At 39.0% G+C, this 17,650-nt stretch overlaps 1 protein-coding gene across 8 annotated transcripts in view; it reads right to left on the reverse strand.

The window, feature by feature from the left end:
* GOLGA4 (golgin A4) overlaps positions 1–17,650 on the reverse strand; it is a 127,473-nt gene that overhangs the window by 86,212 nt on the left and 23,611 nt on the right. For 4 of the 8 annotated variants that reach the window (XM_043595769.1, XM_043595762.1, XM_043595764.1 and 1 more), the window contains exons 3-4: positions 13,646–13,744; positions 9,260–9,325 (exon numbers count right to left, since the gene is read on the reverse strand). In XM_043595769.1, the coding sequence (XP_043451704.1) occupies positions 9,260–9,325; positions 13,646–13,744 (165 nt within the window). The remainder of the gene's footprint in view (positions 1–9,259; positions 9,326–13,645; positions 13,745–17,650) is intronic. The other 4 variants (XM_043595765.1, XM_043595768.1, XM_043595766.1 and 1 more) reach the window with 1 other exon arrangement.

Below are 17,650 nucleotides of genomic sequence, written 5' to 3' on the forward strand. Positions count from 1 at the left end.
TGTTAATTTGAATAGTAACAACGAAAAATAACATAACATAATTCAACAAAATGCTCCAAACTGCATTGTTCTGTTCAGGGGACAGCAGTATTTAACAGGTGTTTCCTAGGAACTCATTCTCATTAGTGTGCCACAGGGTCACCTGCTAGATCTCAGCAATGCCAGGAATGAATGCCCACGAAAGACAGAGGCCATGTGCGGGCAAATATTACAGGAAAATAAAAATATTCTCTTTAGTATACAATTTAAAAAAGCAAACCAGGAAAACTTTACTCATGGATGCTAGAGACTTAGTATCAGTATTAGGCAAGGCGGGAGTGAGGGGAGATAACATGCCCCTCCCCCTTCACATGCACAGAGATTTCTCACAGGTGATTTATAATAGTAAAAACCGGAAACCCAAATGTACACCCGCTACAGGATACATCATGTACATTACAGTATACGAAAAGAGGTTCAAGACATACTATTAAATGGAAAAACACCAAGTTAGAAAAGAATATGCACACTGTGAACTCATTTTGATTTAAAGCAATTACAGGTACTTTTCCATATGCAGTATATGTATTTACACAAACACCCTTCTATCATAATGTGCAAGTTTACCTTTATGGGGGGGTGGAGGGATGGAGAAAGTCTTAAGGGAGAGGAGGGACCCTCATGCTCAAAACCATTTAAGAACTGCTTTACGATACTCCACGACCAGCCACTTCTGACCTATGCAAAAAGTGCTTTTCACTTCACACAGACGGTGAGTTGCCCTAGGACAGACAAGTGAAGCAAGTTCGAATTACACTAGAAACAGTTGTTGTCTTAGGGTCAGCCAGCAGCTGAAGAACAGTGTCAAAGACACGTCTTCGCAGAAGCTGATAAACCTGGTAACAGCCACCCTGGTACATTTGCAAGTGACACGTCTGAATGTAGTGATTCGGCCTGTGGACTATCGAATGAGGGTGCCTAAGTTCAAATCCTGGTTCCCCCAGTATGTTCGACATGACCTTGACCAAATTACTTAACTTCACTAGTCTTCTTTCTTCCTCTTTAAAATGGGGATGATAAAAGTAATTCTATGACGATGATGATACTACTACCCACCTCAGACGGATCCCACAAGCACTGAGTTAATACAGGCAAAGTGCTTACAATGCAGCAAATACTCAGTATACATTAATAATCATTACTATCATTAGAGAAAGGAGACTAAAATAAAAGACAAGCTTACAAATGAGAATGTCATACACAAGCTTCTGTGGCAGACCCTTTCATATGATGCAGTAGCTAAGAGCATAGGCTATGAAACCAGACCTCTTGGGCCCAAGTCTTAGCTCTGCCATTACTGGCACTATGACCTTGGGCAAGTTACCTGACCTTTGGTGCTTCTGCTTCCTCGTATGTAAAATGCACTCATCGCACAGGGTAGTTGTGAAGGGCAATAAGTCAATGAATGCACAGTACTTCAAGGTAAGACTGGCTTAAGGTAAACAACAAATACTGGCTACCACCTGATATCTAATCTTCCTGTTTTTCTTTTTACCAGGACCCAGTTTTGTTCAAAGTAATACTCACCTTCCCAAACACAAATTAAAGCCACATGAGACACCACCACCCAGCCACCAGAATGGCTAAAATTAAAACTATGGAAAATACCAAGTATTGGTAAGGATATGGAGTAGTCCACTTTGGAAAACTACTTGTCAGTATTTACTAAAACCAAATACAAGTACACAACCTGAATCAGCAATTTCATTGCCAAGTATGGACTCAGCGGAAATGTGTATGTATGTTCAGCAAAAGATAAACTAGGAAGTTTACAGCAATCTTATTCAAAATAGCCCCAGGGGCACCTGGGTGACTCAGTCGGTTAAGCATCCGACTTCGGCTCAGGTCATGATCTCAGGGTTTGTGGATTCGAGCCCCGCATCAGGCTCTGTGCTGACAGCTCGGAGCCTGGAGCCTGCTTCGGATTCCGTGTCTCCTTCTATCTCTGCCCCTCCCCAACTTGTGCTCTGTCTCTCAGAAATAAATAAATGTAAAAAAAAAAAAAAAAAAAAAAAAAGTCCCAAACCTGAAGCTACTGTTGATGCCTATCAATAACCGAATGGATAAATTGCAGTCTGTTCACCAACGGAATACTAGACAGCAGTGAGAATGACTTACAGCCACAACAATATAGACGAATCTCATAAAGCATTGAGCAAAAGAAGACAGACAAAAGGATACTCATTTTTATTCCATTTACATAAAGTTCAAAAACAGAAAATTAATCTAGACGTCAGGATAGTCGTTATCCTTGGGAGTCAGAGCAGGGAATGGAAGCGACACTGGTAATTTCTGTGTCTTGATTTGGAGCATTGGCTACAAAGGTGTGCTTGATGTGTAAGCATTCAGAAAGCTGTATAAGGTGTATATCATACTTTTCTGTATACATTATATTGTGATATATTTCAATTAAATGGGTTTTTCTAATTAGCTTTGCCCAGACCCTGTTTCATCTAGGAGGGGGCCAGGAGACCAAGTTCAGCCAATAAGGCACGATACATGGAAATCTATACAATGGAACCTTCTAGAAGACAGATTATTTTCTTCATAAAAAGGAATATGCCTTTCGTCTTTGCCTTGAGTCTTTCCTTCTGTCTAGAATGAAGATGCAACTCTTGGAGGGCAACTTGTAGTTGTGAGGGTGGAAGGCAGTGGTAAAGGATGTGGGGGGGACAAGAAGCTAACTGGAGAAGGGCCCTTAAAGTGTGTTTACCCTCAAGCTTTCTGATATGTGAAAAAATACACTCCCACTGGTGCCAAATGTTGTCAGGTTTCTGATATCAAAGACATTCACGGATTTAGAATTCATTTTTGAAAAAACTGATGGGGGGGTAGGGAAGGAGAAATGTATACGCCAAAATAAGTGAACATATCAAGAGTTACTTTTAATTCCTTTCTGTCTCCCCCATTTGACCCCGTTTTCAATCCCCCCTTTTTATTCCCCCAACACTATTCTTATGCAGAACCTTATCCTCTATAAGCTGGATACCAGCAGCAGTCTTCCGTTCCCCTGCCTCTAATCTCTTACCCTAATTTGCCCTGTCACACTGTCACCAGAATTGTCTTCCTAAAACATCATTTAGATCATTTCGTTCCAATTCTTAAACTGGATTCCCATTTAATATAAGGTTCAAGATCCTGAGCTTATATTCAAGGTTCCCATCTCCCAAGACCCATTTCTCTATAAACTCACCCCTCCATGTACCAAAAACCTGAGTCACAACAGGCAACTTCCCGCCCCCTTAACACATGCATCAGTGTGTGTGCCTCTGTACCACTGCCCATAATTTCCCTGCATATGAAAATCCAGACATCCTTCAAAACTCAGCTCAAATGTCTGCTTTTCCAGGAAACCTCAGATCTCACTCATCAGAAACAACCTTTCTTTATGGCCTACGCTTTTACCAGAACCATTCCTGGAGCACTGACTGCATTCTGACTCACCATTAGTTACTCACATACTGGTGTAACAACCAGCTGAGTTGTTTATGCCCCAAAATAACTACGGTCACTTACAGCACAGTGACTAAGAACACAGACTCTGAACCGAATTCCCTGATTTGAATCCCAGTTTCACCACTTACTAGTTTTAAGACCTCTATGTTTCAATTTTCTCATGTGTAAAATGGAAATAACAACAGTTCTGCCCAGTAGGATTGTTATGAGAATTAAATAAATGAAAACATTTCAAATAGTGTGCTATATGCAGTAAGCACTAAGTAAGTTTTCCTGCCATTATATCTGCTACACACATACCCTCACCTCTAAATATGCTCATTTTTTAAAAAATCTTTTTTCTACATTTATTTCTTTTTGAGAGACAGAGAGAGACAGCATGAGCAGGGGAGGGGGGGAGAGAGACGGAGACACAGAAGCAGAAGCAGGCTCCAGGCTCCGAGCTGTCAGCACAGAGCCCGACGTGGGGCTCAAACCCACGAACCGTGAGATCGTGACCTGAGCCGAAGTCAGACGCTTAACCGACTGAGCCACCCAGGCGCCCCTAAATATGCTCATTTAGAAAAGAATCCATATTCTGTATCTCTGTCTCCTTGCCACAATGCTTTCCATAAAGTAGGTACTTAGTACACATTTGTTCAGTTAGGCCTTAATCTGGCAATATGATAATGATGATCCAATAAGAGATATTTAAACATTCCATGCTTGGTCAAAAGGATATATAACAAATACATCATTTTATATATACAGTATATGTTATTCCAGAAATTATCAAAACATATTAGTACACAATCAATAACAGTCAAAAAGAAAAAGAAAGAAAAACATACATCCACAAAAAGATTTCTACAATAATGCTCGTAGTAGTTCTATTCATAATAGTTGAAAACTGGAAACGGCCCAGGTGTCCATTAACAGGTAATAAACTGTTCAAAGGGATTCTACACAGCAATAAAAAGGGACAAACTACTGATAACCACAACAACATGGATGAAATTCCAAAAACACCGCAGTGAGTGAAAGAAGCATTCTACAAAAGAGTACGTACTACATACATGAGGCCACTATATAAAGTCCTAAAACAAGCAAAACTAGTCCCCCGCGGTATGGTGGGAAAAAATTTTAAGAGATTGCCTTTAGGAGGAAGAAGAACCATAAAGGAACTTTCTGGGGTCTTGATAATGTTCTGTAATCTCTGTATGGGATTAACACACGGCTTCAGCATACACATTTGTTAAAACTCGGGTCGATGCACACTTGAGGTCTGTACATTTCACTTTATGTAAAATTTACCTCAAAAAAGAAAACACAACTCCTAGAAGAAAAAGGCAGTAAGCTCTTTGGTATCAGTCTTAGCAGTATGTTTTTTGGACCAGTCTCATTAGGCAAGGATAACAAAAGCTACAATAAACAAATGGGAGGGGCGCCTGGGTGGCGCAGTCGGTTAAGCGTTCGACTTCAGCCAGGTCACGATCTTGCGGTCCGGGAGTTCGAGCCCCGCGTCGGGCTCTGGGCTGATGGCTCAGAGCCTGGAGCCTGTTTCCGATTCTGTGTCTCCCTCTCTCTCTGCCCCTCCCCCGTTCATGCTCTGTCTCTCTCTGTCCCAAAAATAAATTAAAAAAACGTTGAAAAAAAAATTAAAAAAAAAAAAAAAACAAATGGGATTACATCGAACTAAAAGGCTTTTTGCACAATGAAGGAAACCATCAACAAAATGAAAAGGCAACCTACTGAATGGGAAAAGGTATCTGCAAATCATACATTTGATAAGGCACTAACATCCAAAACATATAAAGAACTTACACAATATAAAAAAAATTTTTTTAACGGGCATAGGACTTGAATAGACATTTTTCTAAAGGAGACAAGCAGATGGCCAATGGGCCTGGGAAAAGAACATCACTAACCATCAAAGAATTGCAAACCACAATGAGACAGCACCTCACAGTGGTCAGATCGGCTATTATCAAAAAGACAAAGAACAGCAAGTGTTGGTGAGGATGTAGGGAAAGGGAACCCTTGTACACTGCTGGTGGGAATGTAAACTGGTGTAGCCATGATGGAAAACAGTATGGAGGTCATCAAAAAATTAAAAATAGAACTACCATACGATCCAGCAATTCCCCTTCTGGGGACTGATGTGCAAAAAAGAATGGAAACACAAACTCCGGGAGAAGTATGCATCCTCACGTTCACTGCATTATCTACACAAGACAAGATATGGAAGCAACCCAAGTGTCCTTCAACAGCTGAATGGATAAAGAAAATGTGATATATAGACAGAACAGACACAGACACAGAAATAGAGATAGAGATTATAAGAATATTATAGGAACATATATATAAAAATATTACTTGGGGCACCTGGGTGGCTCAGTCAGCGAAGCGTCAGACTCTTGATTTCCGCTCAGGTCATGATCTCAAGATTCGTGAGATAGAGCCCCACATTGGGCTCTGCACCATCAGCGCAGAGCCCGCTTGGGATTCTCTCTCTTCCTCTCTCTCTCTGTCCCTCCCCACTGGCATGCACAAGCATGTGTGCTCACTCTCTCTCTCAAAATAGATACATTTTTTTAAAAAAGAGTATTACTTGGGGCGCCTGGGTGGCGCAGTCGGTTAAGCGTCCGACTTCAGCCAGGTCACGATCTCGCGGTCCGTGAGTTCGAGCCCCGCGTCGGGCTCTGGGCTGATGGCTCAGAGCCTGGAGCCTGTTTCCGATTCTGTGTCTCCCTCTCTCTCTGCCCCTCCCCCGTTCATGCTCTGTCTCTCTCTGTCCCCAAAATAAATAAACGTTGAAAAAAATTTTTAAATAAATAAATAAATAAATAAATAAATAAATAAATAAGAGTATTACTTAGCCATGTAAAAAGAGTGAAATCTTGCCATTTGTGACATGGATGGACCCAGAGGGTACTATTCTAAGTGAGACAAGTCAAAGAAAGTCAAATGCCATATGATTTCACTGATATATAAAATTAAAAAAAATAAAACAAACCAATACAGTTTCATAGATACAGGAAACAAACTATTGGTTACATGAAGAGGGAGGGGTTTGGGGAAGAAGGAAAAATAGGTGAAGAGAATTAATAAGTACAAACTTCCGGTTGTAAAAGAAAGAAGTCAGAGGGATGTAATGTACAGCACAGGGAACCCAGTCATTAATACTGTAATAATTCTGCATGGCGACAGATTCTGGTAACTAGACTAATCGTGGGGATCATTTCCTAATGTACAAAAATATCAAATCACTATGACGTATACCTGAAACTAAGGAGGTATCATATGTCAATTATACTTCAATCTAAAAAAAAAAGAAAAATCTAGGGAGATAACTACCTTTTAACCAGACAAATTAAAAAATTAGTAAAGTAAATTTTCATCATGATTCATTACTACAGAACCTCTAGGCTGTGCGTCCTTAGTAGCTATATATGTAATTATACCACTAATTAAACCTCTGAAACTAGTCAGTTTCATAGTAAGGTCCTTTAAAATTTGATTTAACTTGTATTTTTAAGAATTCATTCTTACATGTGGTATTTCCATTCCTCTCTCCTCAAAGTAATTAAAGTATTAATACTTAAAAAAAATACAAGTAATGAACTCTGGTTAATGATACACATGCTAAAACGATAAAGGGAAGGATATCATGACCCACAACTTACTCTGAAATGCCATTAAGAAAGTAAAATTGGAGGGGCGCCTGAGTGGCTCAGTCGGTTGAGCGTCCCACTTTGGCTCAGGTCACGATCTCATGGCTCACGAGTTCGAGCCCCGTGTCGGGCTCTGTGCTGACAGCTCAGAGCCTGGAGCCTGCTTCAGATTCTGTGTCTCCCTCTCCCTCTGCCCCTCCCCTGCCTGCGCTTCTCTCTCTCTCTCTCTCTCTCTCTTCTCTCTCTCTCTCTCTCTCAAAAAATAAATAAACGTTTAAAAAATTAAAAAATAAATAAGTAATTTTTAAAAGTAAAAATGGATTGAGGGGCAGACAGAAGAATGTATACACAGACAGACTGGTGATAAAGCAAACACAGTAAAGTACCAATGACAGAATCTAGGTGGTAGGTATACAGATGCTCACTTGAAAGTTCTATTTCTCTGTATGTTTGAAGTTTTTCACAATATACTGTGTGGAAAAGAAAAAAGGAGCAAATGCTTATTAAATCATTATACTGGGTGCCAAAACCAACTGAAATACGTAGGATGTTCAACGCAGTAACAAGGGCGGGGGGGGGGTCACCGGTAGCTGTATGAACTCTCGGGCTTGCTTTGTGCCGTCTCTTCTCCCTTGGCGTCAACTCTCTGATCTCCTGCTGCTGTCAAGATGCCCAATCACAGGAAGCATTCCACCCCCTTGGAGGATATGCATCATTCCCAATTTGCTAACAACAGCCAACAACCAACTAATCAGAAACGTGTTTAAAAATAAAGACTTCTGAGTAAAGGCATCTGCTTGTGATTAAGAATTCAATGAGATCATATATATAAAATGTTTAACGATGTCTGACACATAGTTAAACACTCAATAACTACTACTTTATTATTTTTGAGAAAAATATTTGTATTTTTTTAAGAAAGTTCCAAGCCTTTGGTGGGCTTACTTCCTGAGTATCACCCATGTTCATTCTTCACCTTCATTAAAACTTAAATTTCTCCTGAATGTGTTAGAAAGCTGGTTCTCATTCATTCTAGTTTTTGCATTTATAACAGTATTTAGCCTTTTTGAACTATTCTGTAAGAGAGGAAAATACGCGTTCTAAATAATAGTTTTAAATAATATTCACTAAAGACCACTGGATCTGTCCAGAACCATTTAGACCAGTGCCTCCAAATATTTTACCCCTACTTCATGGCATTTCTAGATAATGATGTATTTGTAGAGGATTGGAATAGTTTAACTAGGGAGGCTGAGCAAAGCCAGAGCCAGAAGCCCAGGGACTTGGACTATGCCCAGAACCTGACCAGCTCCCCCAAAAAGGAACAAAGTTCTCAGCTCATAGAATCTGTTCACGGAGTTTGCGAAGCTATAATCTGTATCTGCGCTAGACAATACTTTAGAATGTTTAGTCTACATAATTTAGTTCATAAATCATCTAGCTCCTAAATTGTCTACATATATGCTCTAGGTTCACAGATTAGAAATGTTTCTGCCCTACATTAGAGACTGCTAAGAATAGCCAGGTTAATGATAACATCATCACTAGAGCCAAAGTAAACGAATGTTCATGTCAGACATTGCTGTCATAATGACGTTTTTAATGAATTTTTTTTCTTTCATTTTCGGAAAGAATCAAAAGAATGTCACTTGTGCTGCACCCCCCAAGTAACTTTTTTAAATCAAAGATAACACAAGTGCTCTAGTAGTAAAACATTCTGCATAAGAGCAAACTTTAAAAGAAATCCCATTTTGTCCATATCCCCCCCTTCCAAATTATGTAATTCAATATGTCTTTCAATATAAACTATCCATCATATTTTACAAGCATAAAGTCATATTCCTTTTTTTCAAAAAGTTTTCTCTTTACTGCCATTAATTTTTTAAATGAGTAACAACGTCGTATTACATGACTGGTGTATATACATGCATGATTTTTATTTAAAACTGTTTCCAAGAAAGCATCAACACACCTGGATTTACCATACATATACATATTATATCAAATGTTTGGACATCACCCTTTCAATAGGAAGTCAAATGCTAATAATATAGATTGACCAACACTCTGAAATGACTTGCTATTTTTTAAAAATAACAGTAGTAACAGACCTGAGGAGTGGTTGGTTCACTTCCATTAATACTGTCAGGAGATTTCGTGGCTTGGATAGATGCATTCTAAGAAAAACAAAGAAGTATCATAAAGAAAAGGAACAGAAAAAACTGTTAAGAACAAACACCAAGCACCAAGACCCATTAGATACATTTATCAAACACAATTAGTTCATTTATTAGAATGTTTTCATGCAAGGCAAAACTAGTACGGTGAGTATTTAGAAAATTTATTTTGCTATAATATATGTAACTAAATAGCAAAGATTAGTATGTTGAAAATTTCATTTTAAGCTAACCACATACCTCTCCCCATTATAAGGTCCCTAGCTTTTTCCCCCATGACAAAATTAACATCAGGGATTCAATTAGCAAAACTCATTCAAATAGACAACTATCCAGAAAAAGCAATGTCAAGTGTTCCCTACGATAAAATAATACTCAAAGTCATTTGGTCTAAGGCCTGAAAAACATCTTTGCTACAAGAGATGGAAATGCCTCATTCATCTGAAGCCAGCAGTCTAAATGAAATTGTTATGGCAATTTTCAGAAAAACCTGTCATTAAAAATATCTTCTTCCACATATGAAAGCTTTTTGTTTTGTTCTGTTGCTATGACAAATGCTCCAAATTAAGCGACATTCTCCTGATTACATCAGCCTGGCATAGGTTCCATGATAATGAAGGATATTCTCTGAGATTCAAAATTCTATACTGCATTTGTAATACACTGACCAAAATTAGAGCCTTAAAAGCAGCTCATGATAAAATAACTTCTAAGTTTTAAACAAAGCGTTAGAGCAAATCCTAGCCACTATGTTTCAGTAAGTTTCAGTAGGTTTTTAAATAAGACATTTTCTGTACATTTCTACAGCTGACCAAGGAAAGGTCAAATAATGAATATTCTTTTTTTTAATGTTTATTTATTTTTGAGGGTGGGTGCAGAGAGAGAGGAAGAGAGAGAATCCCCCCGATGCAGGGCTCGATCCCTCGAGCCATGAGATCATGACCTGATCCGAGATCAAGAGTCAGACGCCCAACCAACAGAGCCACCCAGGGACCCCTGAGTATTCTTGAATATCAGTGGAGATGGCACTCAGCTTCGCAGGTGTTCTCAATTTTCTGAACTGTACTCCCATTAGGTATTTGATACTAAGAAACTACTAATTTTTAGGTGTGATAAATGTACTGTGTTATATATTTTTAGTCATTATCTTTCAGAAATATACACCAAAACATTTAGATGGAACAAGGTTTCTGAAATTTGCTTCAAATAACCCAACAGGGATGGGGACAGGGGAAGGGAGGTGTGCATGTGTGGGAGGGTGGTTAGACAAGTGTGGGGGTATGATAATAAAATAAGAGAGCCACGAGCCATTAACTGATGCTACTGGGTACTGGGCATGCGGGGTGGGATTCTTTTGCCACCGTTACTACTATTTCCACTTTTGTAATACGTTTGGATTTTCCCCAAGAACAACTGATACACCTTCTCCCTCTAATATAAAAAGAGTTATCAAATTTTATCAGTCCAAGACATCTCCCTTAGGGTTATATTAGGGAGAAAAGTTGGGGGAACGTAACTCTTATCTTCCTGTTCTCTACCATTTCAAAGAATTACAAGCTGTATATATGGCTATATTTGTGTAGCGTGAACATTAATGCTTTCTGGCCCTAAAAATATGCTACATTACACACTATAAAATGAAAAACATACTTAATAGAGTTCAAGAAGTCTTGCAATCCCTATATTGAAAATTAAGATCGTTAAATTGCAGAGAAAGGAAATTAAATGGTTCCATAAAACATTTAAGTCAGGATGAAGAGTGGCCAGAGAGTCTATATTCTATTTTAAGTAAATTACTTGACACATGATTGTGGTCCTTACAAAAAGCTATTCTATAACTGACCTATCACACTATCGGACAAACATTACCTAACGTTTAAAAACTTTCCCTCTCTGCAAATATATTTCAATAAGTGTATTACATCACATATTTAAATAGACACAGCTAAGGAAAGCATTGCCATGTTACCCTGTAAATTTAAATTAGGAATCTGTAGAAGCAAAATTAAAGATTTGTCACTACTTGTAACACCTTCACTTTTGCCCAGCAAACTCTCATTTACTTTCCAACTTTCAAACGCAGATTCTTTTATGAAGTTTCATATGGCTTGCCTGAGCGCTAACACATTTCCCATCCCTGTTATTTTCTTCTAGGAAGGCTTGATTCCTTTGTATTCTAAGTGTTTGTCTCTAGACTAAACTATAAACGCTCGTAGGGCAGGAGCCCTGCGTGTCCATCTTGGTGCCCAGGACTAGTGGTAGAGGCTTAGTATATGCTTGTGCCTGACTGGTGGTAGAGGCTTAGTATGTACTTGTCAAATCCTTATGCAGTTACTTCCTTCAGTACAAAAAGGCTTCTGAGTCCTTCTCCCAGAGAGACGCCAAAAGAACCAGCTCAACGCATGTCAATACTCAGCTGTCACCAGGACTTCCTCCCGGAGGCAATTCTTAGATAACAGAAAAATGCTTCTAATCTAAAGCGCATTTAATTTAAAAGCACACACGGTTCCCTGCCAGATTTGTCTTCAATTATGGTTTGTTCTCTCTTTCAACAACTATTTTTTTGACTGCTGAGCACTAAGGATACAGTAATTTTTAGAATTTGGGGTCATTTTCAAAAATCTGAATGAAGGAAAAATCAACAGCTGGTGAACTCATAAGTAGACCCTCACTAAATTTGTGTTCCATTTGTACTTTGTTATAGGTTATGCCATGATTTCCCTTTGTTGCGTGGAGAGAAGTTTTTATCTGGACAAAATTTAAATAAGATAAATGAAGACTTTTAGTCTACTTAAGGTATTTTTAAATAATTACAACTTTATTTTATAAACATATAAAACACATATATTTCAAAGGCATCAGCATTTTTTACAATAGAATAGGTACTTAAATTACTTTTATGTATATGGAAGTAGGCCTAGTAGGGGATCTTCTTTTTTTTAAGTCTCTGTTACTATTACATAAAATATAAAGTAATATCATTTTATGTTTTTAAAGTAAATTAGTGGGGTGTCTGTTAAGTGTCTGACTCTTAGATCTCAGCTCAGGTCTTGATCTCAGCATCATGAGTTTGAGCCTCGCATGGAGTCTACTTAAAAAAAAAATTTTTTTTTTAATACAATAAATTGGTAGGTTAGCTTAGATTCCTGTCTGCCTCTCAAACCAGTTTTGAAAATAGTGAGGTATTACTTGTAGCCAGAACCAAGGAGAGACCCTCTGCCCTGAGATCCAAGCTAGGGCATCACTAGAACTCTCAGCTGCTTTCTTTTCTAAAACCAAGTTCAGAATGTGATTTAGCATTGCTACTGACCATATGCACACCAAGTCCTTCCTGGCTGCATGGATTAAGTACAGAGATGTTCTAGTTTCATCACCAGCTACTTAATAAATTAAACCAATTCTCCTCGTTTAAAAAAAAACCTCAATCCCTTAGGGCACCTGGGTGGCTCAGTCGGTAAAGCATCCGACTTTGATTTCAGCTCAGGTCATGATCTCATGGTTCGTGAGTTGGAGCCCCGCATCGGGCTCTGTGCTGACCAGTGTGGAGTCTGCTTGGGATTCTCTGTCTCTGACTCTGTCTCTCTCTCTCTACCGCTCCCCTGTTTGCTGGCTCTCTCTCTCTCAAAAATAAACACTAAAAAAAAAAAAAGTGTCCAATGCAACACAAAAAGCTTTCCTTACTGGGCAATCAAAGATCTCTAAGTCTTAATTTCCTAACTTAAGAACTTAAGATACATATGAAAACAGTCCACTTTCTCAAAGTGAAGTTATATGCAGGATTCAAAATTATATGAATTCAGTCAATTGAAACATAATGAGATTAATTACTTCCTTTCAGATGTTTTATAGAAAACTGGTACTCTCCCCAAATAAGATGCAATTATTTGTTACAGTAGAATCCACCCACCTACTCAATGTTGTTCAATTACGGATTTATGAACAATGCATTGTTTTTCTCAGTGAGTCATAGCTCAAAATATTCTTGGCCTCCTGCCAAAAGTAGAACAGAGATTTCCAGCAATACATACCATTTTTAGTTAATGAGCAAACATTCCCCAGAGAGAAAACTTAGAGTTTAGACCAAGTTCGCCACATTAATGAAAACAGTGTTATTTTGCTGCTGTTAAAAAGCTGCCAGAAAACACACCAGCCGTCAGAATTCAGCAGTTTACTCTGATTTTTTAGAGCAGGGTTAGCAACAGGGCATGGAAGATGCTTGGAGGGACAGTGAGCGACAAGCAGCAGGAGATGTGCTTCTAGAATTACCAAATTCCTTTGCTTCCCCACAGGGGGAATGCAGAAAGCGGTGGAAGGACTCACCACACTGTCAGTCTGTGTTTTAGGCTGCTTGGAGGAATCCAAAGCAAAGATAGTATACTCAGAGAGAAAAGCAGGCTCTGCTATCATCCCGGCTAGCAGCTGTCTCATTCAGTGTAATAAGCAGAGGCACAAAAACAAAACACATCATGAAAAACGAATCATGAGGGCATGTCGCAAAGTGTCCTCGCCACGCCGCACGTGCACCACCACCACGGCTACCATGTCCCCACCCGCAGAAATAGCAAGTTGCCAGAAAGCTCAGCAATGGAGGGGACTTGAGCTCCCTGGAATCTCAACTGGCTTCCTGGCGCACAAATGACATGGGCAACAGCCACCACAGCGCACAGCGTGTCCGCCAACTCGGTGTAAGAGTCCACACCGATAAGAACCACACACGGTAAAGAACACAAAGCCTTCATCGAACAAATGTTGACCGTGGTCACACATTCAACAAGAGAGCACTGAGATTGGGGGCAGGACAAAACACAGAAAATGTTAAATAATCGTTTATTTTGTGCTTAGAAACGAAAATATGTACAGAAGAAACTTTTGAAACTGACATTTATATAATGAGTCTTCAGGACAAATCCTATTATACTAATTCTTTTAGTATACTAAGATCTACTAAGATCTACTTGAGCTTAGCCAAAAGGCTGAGAAGCGATCATCATACGAATTCTTTTAATATGTATTCTCTTCTGTCCTTCAGTTTCTGTCACAAGCTGTACACTATACACCAAAATAGTAATAATCATGAATTAGATTAGAAGAAAGTATAATTAAAATGAACTTTTACATGTAAAACTGGTGAACTCTGAATAATCTCTGTGGAGGTCACAGTTTACCAATGGCAATTCCCTCATTTTGCTGGTGTACCATAGTTACACAAGATGTTATCTTTGGGAGAAAATGGGTAAAGGGTACAAGAGGGCCTCCCTAAAAAAAATTTTGTAACCTCCTGTGAATCTATGTTTATCTCAAAAACTAAATAAATTTTTAAAAACCCAAATCTTTTGCAACATCAACTCAGCAGTTAATGTATATTATTATTATATATTATATATAATAAAGGAATTAACAGAAAATAAATGTCTGCACAGGCTGAAGAACTTAGACTTTTCATCTCAGTACTACAGCGTTACAGACACTGAGTACAGCCTCCACTAACTCTTCATCTGGTCCTAAAAATTGAGTATTAGTGGTGTACTAAAATATACTAGATGCCTGTTTGGCTCTGGGTACTCATCTTATTCAAGTTTCTACTCTTGCTGAAAATCTGAATTCTCCTGGGATCTCAGAAAGGTCACCCTTGGAATGGATGTGACTTTAAGTTAAACGCTATACAAATTCACTCTTCTTAGGCTCCCAAGATTAATGTTTGAAACGAAGTCACTCTGGCCCACACAACAAAATAACTTACAATTTCAGGGGCGCCTGGTGGCTCAGTCGGTTAAGCGTCCGACTTCAGCTCAGGTCATGATCTCTCGGTCTGTGAGTTCAAGCCCCACATCGGGCTCTGCGCTGACAGCTCAGAGTCTGGAGCCTGCTTGGGACCCTACGTCTCCCTCTCTCTCTGCCCCACCCCTGCTCATGCTCTGTCTCTCTTCCTCTTTCAAAATTGAATAAATGTTAAAAAAAAAAAAAAAAATTGAATAAATGTTAAAAAAAATTTTTTTTTAATTATTTTTTCACAGTTAAGCAAGCCCTATCAAAATAACAACAGCATTCTTCACAGAACTAGGACAAACAATCCTAAAATATGTATGGAACCAGAAAAGACCCCGAATAGCCAAAGTAATCCTGAAAAAGAAAACCAAAGCTGGAGACATCACAGTCATGGACTTCCAGACGCATTACAAAGCTGTAATCATCAAGACAGTATGGTACTGGCACAAAAACAGACACTCAGATCAATGGAACAGAATAGAGAACCCGGAAATGGACCCACAAACGTATGGCCAACTAATCTTTGACAAAGCAGGAAAGAATAGCCAATGGAATAAAGACAGTCTCGTCAGCAAGTGGTGCTGGGAAAACTGGACAGCGACATGCAGAAGAATGAACCTGGACCACTTTCTGACACCATACGTAAAAATAAACTCAAAATGGATAAAAGACCTAAACGTAAGACAGGAAGCCATCAAAATCCTAGAGGAGAAAGCAAGCAAAAACCTCTTTGACCCTGGCCACAGCAAGTTATTCAACACATCTCTGGAGGAAAGAGAAACAAAAGTAAAACTGAACTACTGGGGCCTCATCAAGATAAAAAGCTTCTGCACAATGAAGGAAACAATCAGCAAAACTAAAAGGCAACTGACAGAATAGAAGATACTTGCAAATGACATATCAGATAAAAGGTTAGTATTCAAAATCTATAAAGAACTTATCAAACTCAACACCCAAAAAACAAATAATCCAGTGAAGAAATGGGCAAAAGACATGAACAGACACTTCTCCAAAGAAGACATCCAGATGGCAAACAGACACATGAAAAAATGCTCAACATCACTCATCATCAGGGAAATACAAATTAAAACACAATGAGATACCACCTCATACCAGTCAGAATGGTTAAAGTTAACAACTCAGGCAACGAGACATGTTGGCGAGGATGCAGAGAAAGAGGAACTCTTTTGCACTGCTGGTGGGATTGCAAACTGGTGCAGCCACTCTGGAAAACAGTATGGAGGTTCCTCAAAAAATTAAAAATAGAATTACCCTATGACCCAGCAATTGCACTACTAGGTATCTATCCAAAGGATACAGGTGTGCTGTTTTGAAGGGGCACACGCACCCCCATGTTTACAGCAGCACTTTCAATAATAGCCAAAGTATGGAAAGAGCCCAAATGGCCATCGATGGATGAATGGTATATACATACAATGGAGTATTACTCAGCAATCAAAGAGAATGAAATCTTGCCATTTGCAACTACCTGGATGGAACGAGAGGGTATTATGCTAAGCAAAATTAGTCAGTCAGAGAAAGACAAATATCACATGACTTCACTCATATGAGAAATTTAAGAGACAAAACAGATGAACATAAGGGAAGGGAAGCAAAAATCATGTAAAAACAGGGAGAGGGACAAAACAGAAGAGACTCTTAAATACGGAAAACTAACAGAGGGTTGCTGGAGGGGTGCTGGGAGAGGAATGGGCTACATGGGGAAGGGGCACTAAGGAATCTACTCCTGAAATCACTGTTGCACCATATGCTAACTTGGATGTAAATGAAATATTTAATTGATTAATTTAAAAAATAATTAATACATTTTTACAGTTAAGAGTGTATTTGAAATTCTAAGAGAAAAACACAAAAGCTGATGCTCAGTATGGAAGATCTTGTTGAGCAAACGTCTCAAAGGAAGGTCCTGTCAAGCAACAATCTATACCCCTGCCTGTTGCCCAAGGAGAAGCCAGGTGTGGCGCGCATCCGACCCTGAATTTCAGCTCAGGTCATGATCCCAAGGCTGTAGGATCAAGACCCACATCAGGCTCTACGCTGAGCATGGAGCCTGCCTGAGATTCTTTCTCTCGCTCTTCCTCTCTCTCCCTCCCCCCTTCTCTCCTGCTCCTATACACTCTAAAAATAAAATAAGTCTTAAAGAAAACAAACGTTCCCACTGACACGACCTCAAAACCCAAAGGGCTTTCCCCCCCACTTGCTGTCCTTGTCATTTCCTTCTTGTGCCTATGAAAATCTTCTACACATCAGTTCTCAAATATTCTCAATCAAATTCTGTCTCAATTCCGTGTCTCTCAAACTCTGTTCAAATTCTAATCCAAATCTGTTAAGAACTTAACTCACTTCTTGTGCAGTCCTTAGGTGAAGCCATCAGCTGCACTAACACTGATTGAAGTTGTGTCTAAACATTCACGAAGATACAGAAAACTCCAATTAGATATCTGTTGAAGGCGTTTATCTATCTTCCGTATCTTTTACGCTCATATACATATTTCTTTATCTCTGTACGTTTTTGATAGAATTACTCAGTATTCTTTC

Source organism: Prionailurus bengalensis, chromosome C2 (assembly GCF_016509475.1).
Source record: "Prionailurus bengalensis isolate Pbe53 chromosome C2, Fcat_Pben_1.1_paternal_pri, whole genome shotgun sequence".
NCBI classification, from domain to species: Eukaryota; Metazoa; Chordata; class Mammalia; order Carnivora; family Felidae; genus Prionailurus; species Prionailurus bengalensis.